The 16848-nt window shown below is 47.5% G+C and overlaps 1 protein-coding gene across 3 annotated transcripts; it reads left to right on the top strand.

Annotated features, from left to right (window-relative positions):
- Nucleotides 1-5436: 5436 nt before the first annotated feature.
- Nucleotides 5437-16073, top strand: SKP1 (S-phase kinase associated protein 1). Of its 3 annotated transcripts, XM_034066600.1 has the most exons (7): nt 6940-7086; nt 9527-9623; nt 12073-12146; nt 13268-13411; nt 13931-14071; nt 14800-14861; nt 15424-16071. In XM_034066600.1, the coding sequence occupies exons 2-6, from the start codon at nt 9527-9529 to the stop codon at nt 14833-14835; spliced, it is 492 nt and encodes a 163-aa protein (XP_033922491.1). In that variant the 5' UTR covers nt 6940-7086; the 3' UTR covers nt 14836-14861; nt 15424-16071. The 3 variants fall into 3 exon arrangements, with proteins under 3 accessions (XP_030903348.1, XP_033922491.1, XP_033922490.1); XM_031047488.2 differs by lacking the exon at nt 6940-7086 and adding an exon at nt 5437-5481 and having other exon boundaries at nt 14800-16073; XM_034066599.1 differs by having other exon boundaries at nt 14800-16073.
- The last annotated feature ends 775 nt before the right edge of the window (nt 16074-16848 follow it).

Here is a 16848-nt window from a genome sequence, read left to right as displayed (position 1 = left end):
AGTGCTGTGTGTGTCTTGTCCCTTTCCTCCAAGGTAAAGCACCACACGTGTTTGCCACCTTGTCCTTGTGTCATTGCTTCCAGCTGCTGATGTTTGCATCCCTGTCCCTGCCTCGGCTGCTTGGGCAGTGCTACCCAGTTTAGATCCCTGGATAACACCCCAGGAGGATACTTGATGCAGGCAGAGCTGGTTACCTCGCTCCTTCCCGTATGTCTGGATGATAATGGAATAAATCCTGCCTTGGGGAGAAGGTGGTGAGTGGATGGATTGCTGGAGAGAGCTTGGACATTTCATCTGCCTGTGTTTCAGTCTGGTTAGTACCAAAGTCCATCTGGAAATGTGAGGAGAGAGATCTCTGAGGTTTGCTGGTACCTGCCAGTCCCTGCTTCCATGTTCCATTCTTAGAGTTGTAAACTCAAACACTGACATGATGAAGTAATTGTGTCTTTGCTTTGGCAACTTAGAAACTCCACCTGAATCTTAAAGGTAAAGGATTTCCTTATGTACAATACAAACCAAAAGCTGTTATACAAGTGCTAGGCTTATTTGGGGCCTTTTTCCATAGTTCAGTAAGCACATTCTCTATCCCCTTTCACCCCTTCATCTTTGTTCCCTTAGTAATGCTGGAGCACAGTTCCTGCTATGGAGGGAGCTGTGAGCTAAGGAGCAGGAGGGAGAAGAAGGAGAAATGCTCTTGTCCATCAGGAAGAGTGGTCTATAAGAAGAGGCAAATGTGAACAACTCAGGTTTTTAATCTCAAGTTAAATACTGCTCCACATTCAGTCCATGGCAGGTGATGGTGAAGTTCCATTGTCACCACTTCCTCTTGAGAAACCTTTTAGGGGATTTTGGATAGGTGAAAGTGAAGTTTTACACAAGAGAAATAGCTTTTTAGCATTGATTTATACGAGCTTAGGTTTTGGAGTAGTGGGTTTGGAAGTCCTGCAGAGTATGTAGGGTGCCTTCTGCGTGATACACAGTATTAGTTCTCTGCAGGCTCCAGGAGGAGGTTGGAAATGGGTAAAGTGTTAAGTAAAACCACCACTGGACTGTGTGGAAATCTTGCAGTCCTCAGGAATACACTGGAACAGCCCTGCAGAGCAAGCACCTCATGAGTCAGCTTCTGTGGTTTGCTAAGAAGTTATTTCAGTGCTCTAATTCATTTGGCTCTGCTGCTTTTGGATGAGAATAAAGGCAAGCTGCTCTCTTGAGCAAGGGATCAGAGTTCTTTGGCATTCATGCAGGGGGAAAAAAGGGCTGAAACAACACTTTTAGTTTTAAATTAAGCAGTGCTGCATATTCTAGCCTTTTAAAACCTGTACTGTGGCTTAAAAGCTTTGTTCTTTAAGAGGGGTTGAACTACAGCTCCCAATCTCTTAATTACTCTATGGTGAACAGAACTGCTTTGGATGAAGATTAAACTGATGGCTGCTGGTGTGTAAATAACGAACAGAACCTAAATATTGTATGTACGCAATTAACTCGTGTATAGAGCCAGGTTGGACACACCAGCTTTCAGAACAGGAGGGCAGTAGGAAGGCTGCAGAATCTCCAGTTCTGGGAGCCTTCTGGACCAGGCAAGGAAGAGCCACATCTGCACTGATGCTGGTGCTGCTTTGAGGGGGACCATGGTCAAAAGAGTATACTCTTTAAACTGATAACTGCATGTTCAATTGGGCTGCAACACTTCAGCCTGGCTCTCAACTGCCTTTGTTTATCAGGAGGTGGAAACCCCACCCCCTGCTACCCTACCTCATCATAAAGTGTGCTGTGAAAACCTTCTTTAGCACAGCAGATGATGCAGGAGTGGCCAGTGGCCACTGTTCTCTTCTGCCTCCTTATTTGATGAAGGGGGCCCTGACAGATTCTGTCTAAGAGGATCCTGCAGTGCTCATTCCATGCTTGACCCACTTTGCAGGCAGCTTTCCTCCTTTTCCCTGCCACATTTGTCCTCAGGGAAGAGGAACATGGCTGCGGGGACCTGTGCTGCAGCTCCCTGGAGCCTGCTCTTCCTTCCCCCTCCCAAAGAAAGGCTGATGATGGGTGCTCTGTTGTGTCTGGCCATCTGTGTCTTCCTTTAGTTCAGCCATCTCAAAACTGTTCCCTTTTCCCTGCAATCTCTCTTAGAAATGCTTTGAACTAGCCGACTTCTGAAACCCTTTGTATTTATTCCCATGGACTTTGTAACCTTACAGCAACTCCTCTTTATCATCTGCAGCATCAGAAAACCAGCACAGAATCTGGTTTTTGGACTTTGAACAGCTTCAATGTGAAAGACCCGGGATCGTGCAACCCTTTCAAGCTGACCTAGTTCACTCAGCCAAGTGGGAGGCTATGCACAGTTTTATTCTCTGCTGCTTAAAGTCGTTCTTAAGCCCGTTTAAAACAAATCTAACTCTTGTCATCAGTTCAGGGACCTCATGCGAGCGCTCCCCTCTCCCTGCCCCGGTGCCTCCCGTCCGGGGAGCGAGCCCCGGCGCCACCGCGTGGCTGCGTCCCGGTGTGTGCCCGGCGGAGCTGCTCTGCTGCCCGCAAGGCTCGGGTACCCACCGTCCAATGGGGCGGCCTCAGCACGCAGCATCTTCACATCAGCCACTGGATTGAGTGTGATTCCTCCCGACCAGCCGGGTTCGAAGAATCCCAGTGCACACCTGGAACAGAAACGAGCCTGTTTAGGAGCGTGGAGGTGGAGTGAGGTCAGGAAATAGATGCTGCAAATGCACTTGAAGTAGGTGTGTTTCTGTTTTTATTTTTTTTCTTTCCCCCCGTATCTTCTATCTTCTGAACTATCTTGAATCCCTGTAGTTATGTAAGGGGACTATGAGTGGTGGTAGAGGAAGAAAGAAGTTGACAAAGGGAAGAAACCCAGCTGCTGTCTGCTGGACAGGATTTGGTGCCTGAGTGTTGTTGATCTGTTTTGGTGTCAACTGGACTCTCAACCAAGTGGTGGGTTCTGTCTTGTGTGGCCGGGATGCAACATGGATGAGAAGCGACACCTGTTTGAGGATGCTGCTCAAGGCAAGGTCTGAGGAAGTGGAAATGCCAGAATTGGCTTTTCCCAGAGCAAGAGAACAAGCATTTTCCTCTGCTGCTACTGCACCACTGCAAGGTTGCTTTGAGCAGCAGCAGCAGCCCAGGCTGGTGAGCTCAGCAGTGTCTTTGTACCCTCTCTCACAGGAATAACTGTGATGTTTTCTGCGTTTACACTCACCCAGGCAGCTCAGTTTGGGTTTTAACTTGCTGTGGCTGCTTGATTTAAAGAATATCCCTCATCTTTTGTATTCCTGCAATAAACAGGAGGGATTTTGCAGCCCTCATCCTCCCCTGTGTATACCTGAGGTTCTTGCTCAGATCTGATGACCCCACGTCACTGTGGGACCCTCAGGTCTAGCCCTCACCAGTCCCTATCCCTGTTGCTCAGAGAATCCAGGCTCAGCTCTCAGACACTTCCCAATGTGTCAGTGGAGCAGAGCTGAGCCCTTTCAAGCCCGGTTCTCATTAGGTTTTGACAGTCCCATGTTGTGCTTGTGGTGGTGAAAAATACTCAGGGTTCTCTCCATGGTCTCTAAATTACCCCCAGCAGCTGAATCCCACCCCAAACCAGTTCCTGTGTGAAAGGGGAGACTGGGAGGTCTTCTGAGGGGTGGGGGCACAGTGATTTTTAGCCCAGAGCCAGCAAGAGAACCCAAGGCTGGGGAGCAGATGCAGTGCTGTGCCCTGGAGGCCACTCCTGCATGTTCCATGTGTTTACATCCCCTTCCCCCTGCAGCTGTGGCACTGTTGTGCCCGAGGATGCTGCAGTATGTAGGTCAGAGCTCTTCTGGAGCTCAGAAGCATTAAATCAAGCTTGCTCTGATCTCGGCTGCTCCAGTCTTTCCAGGTACTTACTTTAGTGTTAAGCTTCCCCCTTTCTCCTCTGTTTTTTTTTCGGTGGTGAAAGGTCCTTCATTACAATTTATCACTGGCTGATACATGGTGTGATTCTGTTTATGGCTCAGGGTGGCAATGCTCAGGTTTAGGATTATTTGTACTGTGTGTAACAATGGAAATTGGGCCACCCATGTTTTGCAAAACCCTGTTCTTTGCCTTGCAGCTCTAGTGAAGGACAGCTCTGTTGTGTTGCTAATACTGACTTACTCACAGGACCATGGCTATCAGCGCTGCTGCAGCTGCTTTCCCCAGCAGATAACAGAAAGCATCTGGGCCAGCTGGGGAGATTCATTGTATGATATGTAGGGCACAGTGGGAGGTGGCTATCCTGTGATTACAGCATATCTCTGACACCCGGCTGCCATGGGCTTGGGGTGCAGGGTGGGTTTGCTTTAACCTTTCCAGGCTTTTAATTCAACAGCTAAATTCAAAGTCCATTGTGGACTGATGTTTCTCCTTTAGAAAGCTGTTGTATAAAAGCCATCAGTAGCATCGCTTGGAATCCCATGATTAAGCCTGGAACTTCGCTTTCTGCCTGCTCCTAGATTTTATTACATTTGTGGTCTAATAAAATCCGCCACCCCCTTTGCTGAGCCTGATTTGCAGACGGAGATCTTGCGCTCACAGATCATGAGCCACATCAGAAACCATGGGGAAAGGGGATTTAGGATTTGCAGATGGTTTCTACAGACCACCTTCTGTCACTGTCTGATCCTCCGGAGCAAGGACTTTCAGTATCAATCACAATAAAAAAGAAAATTTAAGGGAAATTAAGGTAGTGTCGTTTCTCTTTTTAGTGCAGTGAGTGTGGTTCTCAGCGCTGGAGTATGAGACGGAGCGACTGAGAAAGAATGAGGTAAATGTGATGATGGTACAAAGGGTGGCACAGGGCATAGTTTGGAGGCTTCACGCATTTATATGTGTAATATAAATTAAACTATGATAACCAGGTCCTAAATAAATGGTGCACAAGCAGCTTATCTGGTTAGTGTATCAGGATCTTTGAGGATCCTTTGTTAGCATCAGTCTGCTGTATAAGCATCAGCAGACATCCTCAGATGCTCACTCAGCTGAAGTGGGTGTTCCCAAAGCTCACAGTAAATCAGGCTGGAAAGGACCACACTGAATTGAAATCTACCTTCCAAGTCAGACCAGGTTGCTCAGAGTCACCCTCAGGCCCGTGGTACCTAATGAGCTGCTTGGCATCCCAAAGCCTGTCCAACAAGATTCCCACGTCAGGGAGTCAGTGGAATTTATCCAGAAACCTGTTGAAGTGCTATAACCTGACCTGGGAGAGCCTTACTGTCCCCTGAGTTCTTAAGAGGTTCTTCCTGGCTGAGACTCTGTATTTGAGTGTTGCACCTCTCCAGCAAGTCACCCCTATTTAATTGGAATACTTGGGATATTTCTGGTCTCATTGGTTATGTCATTCAGGAGAAGACTAAGGAAAGAAAGGAATACTTCTGTGCGGGGGCTGCCCGCACAGAATGAGCAAAACAAGCTCCTGACCTGAGAATTTCCAGATTTCAGGAAAATTCTTGATGCCAGAAGGTTAGTTGCTGCTTCTGGGTATGAATGTCATCTGCTCAGTGAGGTGGGTGGTGCACTGCCTGGGACCCCAAGGGAAGGGAAAGCTGTGACTTACATTGCACTTGGGCTCTGCAGTGCAATGCTGCTGCAGGTACCAGTCTGCTTATGGGCAGTGTGGCTGCACCTGCACTAAAGTGCTGTGAAAACATGCTTCAGTTCTGAACCCATTTTTAACTAGGATTTGAAGCCAACTGTCATAATCAGGAGCTGCCCGTGTATCTTAACTACTTACAAACCACATTGCTATAGACAGCTGATGGAAAAGAGGGCTCAACTGTAATGCAGAGCAACTGGGGTGTTTGTCGGCACAAGCAGGGCCCCAGGCACCTCATGGTTACTTTGGTGGCCTCACACCCCAGTCTGCGCCCTCACTGAGCAAACACCTTCAGATCACAGACCCATAGAATGGTTTGGGTTGGAAGGGATCTTAAAGCTCCTCCAGTCCCAACCCCTGTCACAGGCAGGGACCCCTTCCACTGGAGCAGGGTGCTCCAAGCCCCTGTGTCCAACCTGGCCTTGAACACTGCCAGGGATGGGGCAGCCACAGCTTCTCTGGGCACCCTGTGCCAGCGCCTCAGCACCCTCACAGGGAAGAGCTTCCTTATACCTAATCTAAATATCCTATTTTCTGGAAACTCAGTGCCTGTCCCTGTCCCTCACACACTCTTGACCTGTCAGATGTTACCTGTCCTGGGGTACACCACTGGGCTGCACTGGTTGTGCACCACAGGCTGCTAGCTGGCGGCTCCTCACACAGCTGGTGCCTGCAGAGTCATCAATGGGCTCCAGCCTAAAGCTCCCTGTGGGATCCGGGCTGGATGTTCAGTGACGGTTCCTCAGACCTAAATCCGTTCCCGTCACTAGGAACCGTCCTGAGCTGTGGCTGATGCGCTCCCACTGCACGGGAGCGACCCGCCGCTGTCGCCGCCATGTGAAACGAGCCCCTGCTCCAGCGCACTTCGTGCTTCGGACCCGGCTGGTTCCTGACGGGGCTCGGGCCGCCCCACGGACACCACCGGCACCCGTCGCCATCACGGGTGGGTTCCAGGTGGACACCGGGCCGCCCCAGCGCCCTTCCCCGGCCCGGGGCTCTCCCGTCCGGCCCGGTCCCGGCCCGCTTCCTGCTCCCTCCGCCGCACCCCCGGCCCGAGCCCTCTCCGTCCCTCAGGGGTCCGGGTGGGGGGGGGGCCGCAGCCGTTGGTCCGCGCGCGGCGCCCCCGCCCATTGTTTTGGCTCCCGGCGCAGCCTCGCCGCTGCCTGCAGGACCCCGGGCTGCTGCCGCGTCCCCGCCCCTCTCCCCTGCTCTGCTCCGCCGCTGCTCCCCCGGCGGCGGGCGGCGCGGCTCCGGTTTGTCCCGGCCAGTGCGCTTTGAGGAGCGTTGGGAGCGGGAGCCGCGGGGTTTCACTCAGGCGTTCTCCGCGGGCAGCCCGGCCGTTGCGAGGCAGCGAGAGGCGGGTCCTTCTCCCTCCCCCCCGCTCCACTCCCGCCATATAAAGCCGCCGCCGCAGTTGGGCCCCGAGCACCGCCAGGTCCATCCCGTGTGGAGCTGAGCGCGGCCGCCTCACGGTGAGGCCTCGGCCTGGGGGTGGGGCGGTCAGAGGGGACGGTGAGAGGCGCCTGAGGCAGCGGGCCACGGGGCCCGCTCGGTGGGGAAGCAGGCCCGGACCTGGTGGTGGTGGTGGTCGGGGGGGGCGGGGCGAGGCCCGGGCTGGAGCGGCTGCGACGGGGGTGGGGGCTGTGGGGTCGGGTAAATAACGCCGAGGCGCTGCCCCCGGTCAGGCCGCTCCGTACCCGCGGGGCCTGTTCCTGCTCCGGCCAGCGCAGGTCCCTACTCGGAGCCCTCAGGTGTGAGGTGTTAGAGGCAGCGGCCCGGAGGGGAGGGGAGAGGAGCGGAGCGGGGGTCTGTGCGCAGGAGCTGTGGGAGGCACGGGGTTGCCTGTGGGAGAGGGCTGAGCTCTGCGTGTCGGGCTCCTGCATGCAAATGACCGTTGTAATTCAGGTTTGCCTTTTGCCTGGCTCCCAACCTGTTCTGCTCTGTCGGAGGGAGTTTTAGGCCTGAGCTGCTTAGTCACCCGGTTGTGGTGCTGAGGCCTGCCTGTTCCCACAGCTGGAGTGCAGTCTGCTTAAAAATGATTTACTGTATTTCTTCCTTCTAGGAGACAGAGCTCTGTGGTGTAAAAACGATGATATTTGGATGAAATCCTCATCTATTATGTGATAAGGTGTTAGATTAAGTTCATTCTACCTGATCCAGACCCTTAACAGTAATCTAGAGGTCTGAACAGAAGTGATTTGGGGTGATAGAAGGGTTTTGATGCAAATGTTCTTGCAGGGGTTGGATTCATTGAGGTGGCAGCATCACTGTCGTGCTGGCTCCATTGTGCAGCATTATGTAACCCCAGACACGAGCACCCGAAGGCTGGCATATGAGGCTGGGTTCTTGAGTGCTCGCAGGCAGTCGCTGCAAGAACGAATGCCTTATGTCTGGAATGTGTGCCCGGATCACCATCATTCCACCTACCAGCTCAGCACTGTTTTAATCCAAATCTTATGTTTGGGGCTGTATCTATATTTGTATCTTTGGAACACTCGTGAGCGTGTTCCTCCAGAGCACCCATCTCAATTAGAGGTAGTGCTATCATATAGGGTTACATTACTGTGTAAACATTAACTAGCTGCTTGCTCTGCCAAATGGGAATGAAAGCAGTGAGGACTTCAAGCTGGTGTGAGCTGCTTAATAACGCGCTTTGGCTGGGCTCCACGGCTTGGGTTTGTTGCAGTGCTGTCAGGCTTGGCTGTATTGATGACCTGCAGGAGGCATTCAAAAACGGATAATGTAGATTTGCTGAAAGTGGTCCAGCTAATTCAATTTGGGTGGCTCAAGTGCTACTGTGAGGAACTTGTGTGCATAGCTCTTAGGTTTGAAATGAATGTGTAATTCCTTGTCCCTAAAGTCTTGCAGGACAAGTTACCTGCCTTAGAGCTCTTCAGGCAGGTAACTCGAGGAACATGGATCTGTTGCAGTGGTTTGCTGCTAACAGATACTTTGGGGAGGAACTTGCAACACATCCTGCTCCTTTGTTGAGAACCTGTTTATAAAGTGCTCCTGGCCAGGCAGTTTTGTCCTTCCAAGTTCCTTGATTCAAGCGCAGTCATAACACAAACTTCATGTGTAGCTTCAGGCAGATGTTGTAGCCTCCTACCTGCTGTATCAGTTGTGTTGGTTCTGGATTGGAGTTGTTAAACATCTGGGAAGATGCATTCTTGTAGAGCTTGCTTATGTTTTGTTAGCGACATCTCTGAAGCTGCTTCTATTTATTGCAGGTCTTAATACAGTTTGTTTGAGAAACTTTAAAATGCACTGTCACCTTAGGCTTTGCTAGTGCTAACAAAGTGCTGAGCTAACTTCCTACTCTGAGAGTGCTGAAAGCCTTCCTTGTGGTGATGTATTGCATTTTAATCTCTTCAGAAAGCCACATGCTTTTCTGAAGGGAAGCCTTTGATCCTGAGTAACCTGTTCTTTGTGCTTGGAGGAGGGAGGTTGGACTGGGCTCTGAGGGGGCTCTTTCCAACCTCAGTTTTGTCATTCTGCTCCAGAGGCTATTGTTTGAAACCTGCTTTTGAGGTCTGGCTTCATTTGAGGACTCGAAGTGAGGAGCAGTTGTTTGGCTTTGAGGGCAGGTAGTGTTTTGGGAGTGTTGTTGAAAGTAAAGTCAGGAGAAAGCTTGCTCGGGTGTTTCACTGTAGAAATAAGCAGTAATAACTTAATTTGTGCATTCTGAAGTTTGTGTTAAGCTTTCAACAGTCCTTGTTTCTTAAGCATGAGGATTAGTGAATTTAGGCCTGTTGATTCAAGCAGTGAATAACTTGAGGGATTTAAGTGGCATTGACCTATCTGCTGTGGGTAAGAAGCAATATAAATAGTAAAGGTAATGCCATCTTTGGGTTGGCTAAACTTGTAACAGCTGCTGGATATAGTGTGGAAATAACTGTTCTTCTCTTGTAGATGCCTTCAATTAAACTGCAGAGTTCAGATGGAGAAATCTTTGAAGTTGATGTTGAAATTGCAAAGCAGTCTGTAACTATAAAGACTATGCTGGAAGGTAAGAGCATGACCCCTTGAGGAGCACTGCCTTGTGCACAGGTAGCAGTGTATGCAGGGAAGCCCCTTGGACAGGAACTGTGACCAAAGGAGACAAAGGGGTGCTGACCTGAAAAAGGATTCCCAGGTCTATGAGGCAGCTTCTGCCTTACGTCAGAACAGCCCAAACAATTGCTGTCATAGCTGAAACCATGTTTTGGGTGGATGTGCTCTCATATAAAGCTTAAAGTTTCAGTCCTCTTCTTAAGAAGTGCTTAGAAGGAGGCTTGTAAAAGGTAAGCACCCCACTGCCTTGCCTACAGCCTACTTCACTATTGTAAGAGTTAAGCAAACAGAGCATCTAATAATATTAAACCCTAAGATTATTTAATCACACAAACCAGTCTTGCATTATAAATATCTCTTAAATGGGGTGGGAAATCTTAAAGCAATGCACTGAAGAGCTGAAATGAAACCTATATGGTGAGCTTATGGCTGCAATTAAATTATTTGGGCTAAATGTTCAGTTCTGATCTCCTGCTGACATAACTTTGAAACAAAGGAGCTTGGGGGGGGGAGGGGAAGTCTGCCAGATGGCTGGGATACAGAGCAAGCTGTGTCTAATCCCTCCATGCAAATCCTCATTGTCTCCTGGTGGCTTTCCCAGTTTTTGGGTGTATTCATGAATTAACTTGGGAGGAAAAAAAACCCTTTCTGTAGATGTAGTTAAAATTGTGTTCTTGGGTATAAATATTTGGCTGGCTGTGACACTTACACATAAGAACAGTAAGAATGAGGCGGAAATACTCCCAAGCCTTGAACACTTTGATTCTGTTAATAAGATGCTGTAGAACACGACCAGCAACATGAGCAGGAAGCGTTGCTCTCAGTGGAATACATTAGGGAACACAATTCTTCTCAGCTTTCTCATGCAGAAGCTGTGTCACTGCTGGTGTTTAGTGACACTTGGTGCTGACTAAAAGGAGGTTACACATGGTAGGTGGTGTTAGGCACCATAAACTAGCTTCTTGCTACTCTGAGTGAGAACCAGTCTCCTTGTACAGGTGAAGTGCATCTGTAGTAGAGCTGGTTAATAACACCAGTTAATAGATGTTTTGGTGGGTGCTGCAGCTTGAAGGGGAGGAGCTAAAAGGTGAGGTTGTGTTGAGCATCCTGGGACCACCAGTCAAGTAGGAATTTTTGGATAACAGATATAACTGCTGGTTTGGGGATGATGGGGACAAATTGAGCAGAGTTGACTTAAATCTGAGATACTGCTTGAATTATTTCTCCATAGCAGCAACTTTGGACTGGTCACTTCTTACCCTAGTACCTGCCACCACATTCAGAGTGTGGTTGAAGTCTGTGTTAACTGGAGACATGCAGTATTATAGTTTCTGAATCAATGAAGTTCTTCCAAACAAGAAGTAGGACTAATTAATATAACATTAATAACAGGAGTCGACTTGCCTGAATACAAAAGTAGATGCTATTGCACAGATTTGTTCAGTGAGGATGGTGTGACAGTCATCTGTGCTTAAAAATTAAGCTCCTTGGTGATGTAGAATTGTGTTCTGCATATAATGAGTGAAGATCTGCAGTTTCTCAATTATATAAAGTAATAGCAATTAATATCCCACTAATTGCAAGATGCTAATCTTTGACAGCTAGGGTGTCATCCAGCTGTTAGCATCTGTTTAATCAGAAAGGCATATTCTCTAATCAAAGCTGGTTAATGTGGTGTTTGTGCTGCGTATCAAGGCCAAAGTTTAATTATGTTTTAATCTCAATTTTTACTTTGATTCCTTGATTATATCAAGGGGACAAAGTGACAAACTGCATCCAGCTGTGTCTAGAGCAGACTGACAAGCTTTTAACCAAGGAGTATCAGGAGCATGCTTTGGAAATGCTTTTTGGGATGAGGGGTTGTGCTGCTGCCTCAGCATGTGAACTTCTTCAGCTGGTAAGAAGCAGTGCAGGTGCTTCGGAGGCTGGATAACTGGCTGCTCTTGTAGAGGGCAAAACACTGGCTCTTACCACAGTAGATCTGAATCCTTATTTAATAATAAATGGGCTGGGAGATCTCAGCTGGAACACTCTGGTTTAACTTGTTGCTTGAGCTGTTGAATGTGGTAGATGTACACAAGCATTTGTCTGATTATTCCATGTATCCTGTTCCCACAACACTGACCTAGTGACCTGGGCTCTAATAAGTAACTGATGGCTTAACTGATGGCTTGTTGATGCTCTCATTTGATGAGGCAGCCTTGTTGGCTACTTAGTCTCCACTGGGTGTAACCTACTACATACAATGGCTCCACAGAGCCTCATCTAAAAACCTTCTGAGCTCACCAGTTAGAGCTCCATTTCTGCCAATCCATTCAGCCTCACTGGAGAACTGGTGAACTGGCCCAGTTCAGAGAAAGGTAAATGGTTTTGCCTGCCAGTTGCTTAGTCATCTCTGTTTTCAGATTTGGGGATGGATGATGAAGGTGATGATGACCCAGTCCCTCTTCCAAACGTTAATGCAGCTATCCTGAAAAAGGTAAGATGTTGAAAGTGGCTGTACTTATGGCAGTGATGAAATGTGGGATTCATGTTGGACCTAGGTATTTTGAGCTGTTGTATTAAAGCTACTTTCCATGTGCTACAAGCTGAATGGATGAGAGGTGCATGAACACAGGTATCTGGGGGAGCTCACGGGGGTGAGGCAGGCAGGTAATGGTAAGAAACCTATGGGGTGACCACCAGGAACAGCAGCTGGAGGCCAGATAACAGTTCCAAAGGTGTGGAAATGGTGCTGGACATCTGTGCACACCAGTATCATGGGATTAAAACATGGATTTTAAGTGGTTTCTGTGAACTGAGAGGGTTCTGCAGGATCCAGATGTTAGGAGAAATTGTGTGGCAGTCACAGTGCTTGAGACATCGTGCACTTGATGGTATGAAATTCAGAAACAGACCATGGTTATTGTTGGGTCAGGTGAGAAAAGACAAGTACGTTGTTGTCTCCTAAGATGCTTTTTGCTCTGGAGTAGAAAAGTGTTGTGTTAAAGTAAGCACTGGACTGTTTGGGGGTAAATACAGGGTTAGGAGTTAGTTCCTAGTGAACACACCCACATAAATAATTTCAAACTTGTCAAGTCTCTGGGGTGGGCAGAATGGAACAGGACTTTACTTGCAGTAGATCCCTGCTCCTTTTCACTGTCTGGGTGATGAGACTGAGATGGCATGTTCCCAAGTTACTGAAACCAAAAGACAGACTTTGTCATGTGAACCTGCCCTGCTGGTGGCTGCTACCAGCTCCGCTCTTCCCCTCTGTAGGATTCTGCTTAATAAAAACTCTGTTTCTACAAACAGATGAAAGACTGAGGCTTAGGTTTTCTTTGCACAGTCCTGCGTGTGTTAGCACAGCTTTGTAACACCAGCAGCTGCTGGCTTTTAAGATCGTGATTTACTACTGGTATTTCAGAAGGCTGTTGTACTCCAGGGCTGGGGATCAGTTGTTCTGAAATGCAAATACTGGGTATTGGGGTGTGTTTACACAGGATTCTAATATTAATCTAGAGGAAAAAGGTGTATTTCTTCTAAAGTGAAGTTGAGTTCTAGCTGGGGCCTAATGGGAGAATGCTTTGGCTGAAACTTCCCTATCAAACCCATGATTAGGTGATTCAGTGGTGCACCCACCACAAGGATGATCCACCTCCTCCTGAGGATGATGAGAACAAAGAGAAGCGAACAGATGACATCCCTGTGTGGGATCAAGAGTTTCTGAAAGTAGACCAAGGAACGCTGTTTGAACTTATCCTGGTAAGTGCTCAGGGTGTGTGAGGCTGTGCTTGTGAGTGCTCCACTTACAACTAAAGTCTTTGTGCTCTGGAATGACTTCTTTGACCTTTCTGAATCTGGGGCCCTGGAGCTGTCTTTATTCTTGGGGCTCCTGAGTCTCACTACTAGAAATGGAGTCCTGCAGGTGTGCATAGAGATTAAAATCTGGCTTTCACCTTGTGTGGTACCATGAGGCAGCACTGCTTATCTTGGCTAGTTCATAGTACTTCAGCACTAAAGATCTTGGGTGTTTGCAGGCTTCAGAAAGCTCTGTAAAAGGAGGAGTAGGGGGGGATGTCTTTCATGGTACAGGTGACTTCCCCCTTCTGTTTGGCAAGCAAGTTCTAGGTCCTGTTACTTCAAGTTAAAGCTTCTCAGAGTGGAGGTGATCTGTTTGCAGTTGAGTATTGCACAATTCCAGTGTTGGCATAAGTTGGGTAGCATGTCTGCAGATGGCACAGCATTGATAAGGAGGCTTTAAATGTGGGAACTCTTCTACAGGCTGCGAATTACCTGGACATCAAAGGCTTGCTTGATGTCACGTGCAAGACAGTTGCAAACATGATCAAGGGGAAAACTCCAGAAGAAATTCGCAAGACATTCAACATCAAGAATGACTTCACTGAGGAGGAGGAAGCACAGGTACTTGGCTTGGGTTTTAGCTGGTTTTCTATGCTGAATTATTGTGTGGGGCTTTAGAATTCAATGTGTGATGCACCTGACCTGGGAACAACAAATGTAAATGCATCAGCCCCTTGTAACTGGGTTGCTACTAGTGGGCAACCTTTTGGTGTCTACAGGGCTTGCAGGCCATCAGCTGAAACAGTCAAAGTGTATTGATGTCCTAGCTCAAATGTGTGTGGTGAGGAAGCATCAAGGTTGTTCATGGCAGGCTTAGTTTGCAGTTAGTAAGAATGTTGAAGCTGTATTGTTCATGTGGCTAGGAATGCAAGATGTTCAGATCCTTAAGTAATGAACTCACTGGCCTTGAAACTTGAGCACCAAACTGGCTGCAAAATGGCAGAGTTGGGAGAGAGCAGAATGAGATGCCTTCTTAAATACAAAGTCAGTGAATTCTGAGCTCAGGTTTGTCTTCAGAGCTGTTGTGAAACAAGCAGCTCAGTCCATTTGCTTTGGTTGGTGGAAAAACCAACTCAGCTTAGATGAAGGCACGAGGAATAAATTTCTTGGCTTTTATGGACCCAGAGGTCAGTCTGGAAGACTGAATCTTGAATTACAAAACCCGCATGAAAAGTTAAAGCTGCTGCTGAGTTTATGCCTTCCTGCACTGAGGAACCCTGAATCCTTACAGGGCTGTACACCTACCTTGAAGTTCACTGCAAATACTAACAGTTAAACTGCTCTTTCAGGTACGCAAAGAGAACCAGTGGTGTGAAGAGAAGTGAAGTATTGTGCCTGACACTCGAACACTGTAAGGATTGTTCCAAATACTAGTTGCACTGCTCTGTTCATAATTGTTAATATTAGACAAATGCAGCAGCAAATGAAGTTGTGTTAGCAGGATATTGTTCCCTCTGCATGTGTAGTGGTTTTTTTTGAGTACAAATTTAAATCTTCTCAGTTTTTACTAGTGTAATTGGATGTCTTTTTACTTTCCTCTGTAATGAATAAAACTGAACTAAGTGTGGATTCTATATGGGACGTAGCACTTCAGCTTATCGTTTCCATTACACTTTGAAACTGTTCAAGTCCAGTTCCAATGCTAAGGATTGACTCCATTGTAAATAAACCCACCTGTGGCTTCTTCCTCAAGAGCAAGACACTTGCATTTACAGGGTATTGATAGCTTCAGCGAGAAAGGCTAACTAACTAGCATGTGTCTTGGGGAAGCAGGTGAAGTAAAAGCTACTGGATTCCTTACAGAACCATTGTGGGCAGAATTAGTGGCTAAGCTTAGTGGTGGAACTTCTGAGATGGTTCTTGTCCTGCATACGAAAAAGATAAACTATTTGACCACTTTCTTGTCCTGTTAGTCTGGCCTTAGAGACCAGTGAAAGATGTGATCTCGAATGAAGCAAGCTCCCAACAGTGAAATTGGAATCCTTCAACCATGTCTTGAAGACCTGCCTCTAGCTGGTAGCAGATGAGAAGGGTGTTGCTTTATGCACAGGATTGGTGTGGTTTTTATATGTTCCTGTTAAAAGCGGAATCCTGATTTGACCAAAAATGACTGACATTACCAAAGTTACTACTATTGACCTGTGCATGTCAGTAGTGACTGGGTTTTAGGCAATTTTAAACAGCCCTTGTGATGTAGCTCTTTAAAACATGGTTCCATGTGTCCATATGAAATCTTATGCCTCTGATTGCGATACCTTTGGCTTGTAGAGACTTTAATTATTCCATACAGAGCTAATGCAATATCAGCTTAACTTGGACAAAGCCACTTGCAACTAGTTAAACAGTAACTGGTTTCCTGATTTGTATTTCTTTTGTTTTTTACAGTTCCCTTATAGGGAGTAGGGATGGTTGTGTGGTAGATCTTTGAGGTGTGCTCTTAGCTTGTATTGCATTCCATTCTCTGTATAAACCTTAGAGTAGAATGAACCTTAATAAATATACTTATCTCACTTTAAATGTCAGTGTTCCACTTCTGGATTAATAAAGGGCTTTTAAACTTTTGTTTGCAAATGGTGCTAGTTATTTGGAACTAGACAGCCCTGTCGCTTGCTACTGGGTGTATGGTCAGACAGGAGCACTGAGGCGGTGGTTGACTGAAGTAAAGCAGTTGTAGAGGTTTGGTTTAATGACTGATGTAGGCCACCAGTCAGACACAGTGGGTGGCTTCCCAGATGAAGCTGGAAATCAAACAGTAAGCAGTGCAGATGGAGGTATTGTGATGCTTTACCAGCTCTTAGGTGATCTTTGTAGCCATGAATGAAAGGATTTATAACTTGCTCCAAAGCAGCATTCAAGTCTGTGCTTTGGGTGCATCTGCTTATTGAGCCTTTGTGTTCCTATGCATATCAGGCAGATTAGATATTGTGTTGTCAGGGGGCATAAAACGTTCCAGTGCTGAGACATAGAGCCCCAGACTGGTCTGGGTTGAAATGACCTTAAAGCTCATCCAGTTCCAACCTCCTGCCAGGGACAGGGACACCTTCCACTGGAGCAGGTTGCTCCAAGCCTCTGTGTCCAACCTGGCCTTGAACACTGCCAGGGATTTCTCCAGGGATTGGGAAATACTTGGTTCTTCCCATCTAGGATTAACTGGAGAATCCTTCTGACTTCACTGGATATTTGATAGCAGTGAGAAGGAGAGATCAGACCATGAAGAGCAGGGACTGCTCAGGAAGCTCTGCTCGTGACCCAAGGTCCCATTACACCAACCCATATATTTCTTCTTACTCTTGGTTTACTACTTCAGTCCTACCAATTGAAGCCTGTTAGCAATTATA

Source organism: Melopsittacus undulatus, chromosome 10 (assembly GCF_012275295.1).
Source record: "Melopsittacus undulatus isolate bMelUnd1 chromosome 10, bMelUnd1.mat.Z, whole genome shotgun sequence".
In the NCBI taxonomy this organism is placed as follows: domain Eukaryota; kingdom Metazoa; phylum Chordata; class Aves; order Psittaciformes; family Psittaculidae; genus Melopsittacus; species Melopsittacus undulatus.
The sequence above is the reverse complement of the archived record's forward strand: the minus strand, read 5'-3'. Positions and strand labels throughout refer to the sequence as shown.

What these genes read in the sequence shown, in the direction of transcription:
- SKP1 (XM_031047488.2), top strand. Translation starts at nt 9,527, where the DNA reads ATGCCTTCAATTAAACTGCAGAGTTCAGATGGAGAAATCTTTGAAGTT. An exon ending in TATAAAGACTATGCTGGAAG is followed by an intron (nt 9,624 to 12,072) that starts GTAAGAGCATGA and finishes CTCTGTTTTCAG; the next exon opens with ATTTGGGGATGGATGATGAA. An exon ending in CGCTGTTTGAACTTATCCTG is followed by an intron (nt 13,412 to 13,930) that starts GTAAGTGCTCAG and finishes ACTCTTCTACAG; the next exon opens with GCTGCGAATTACCTGGACAT.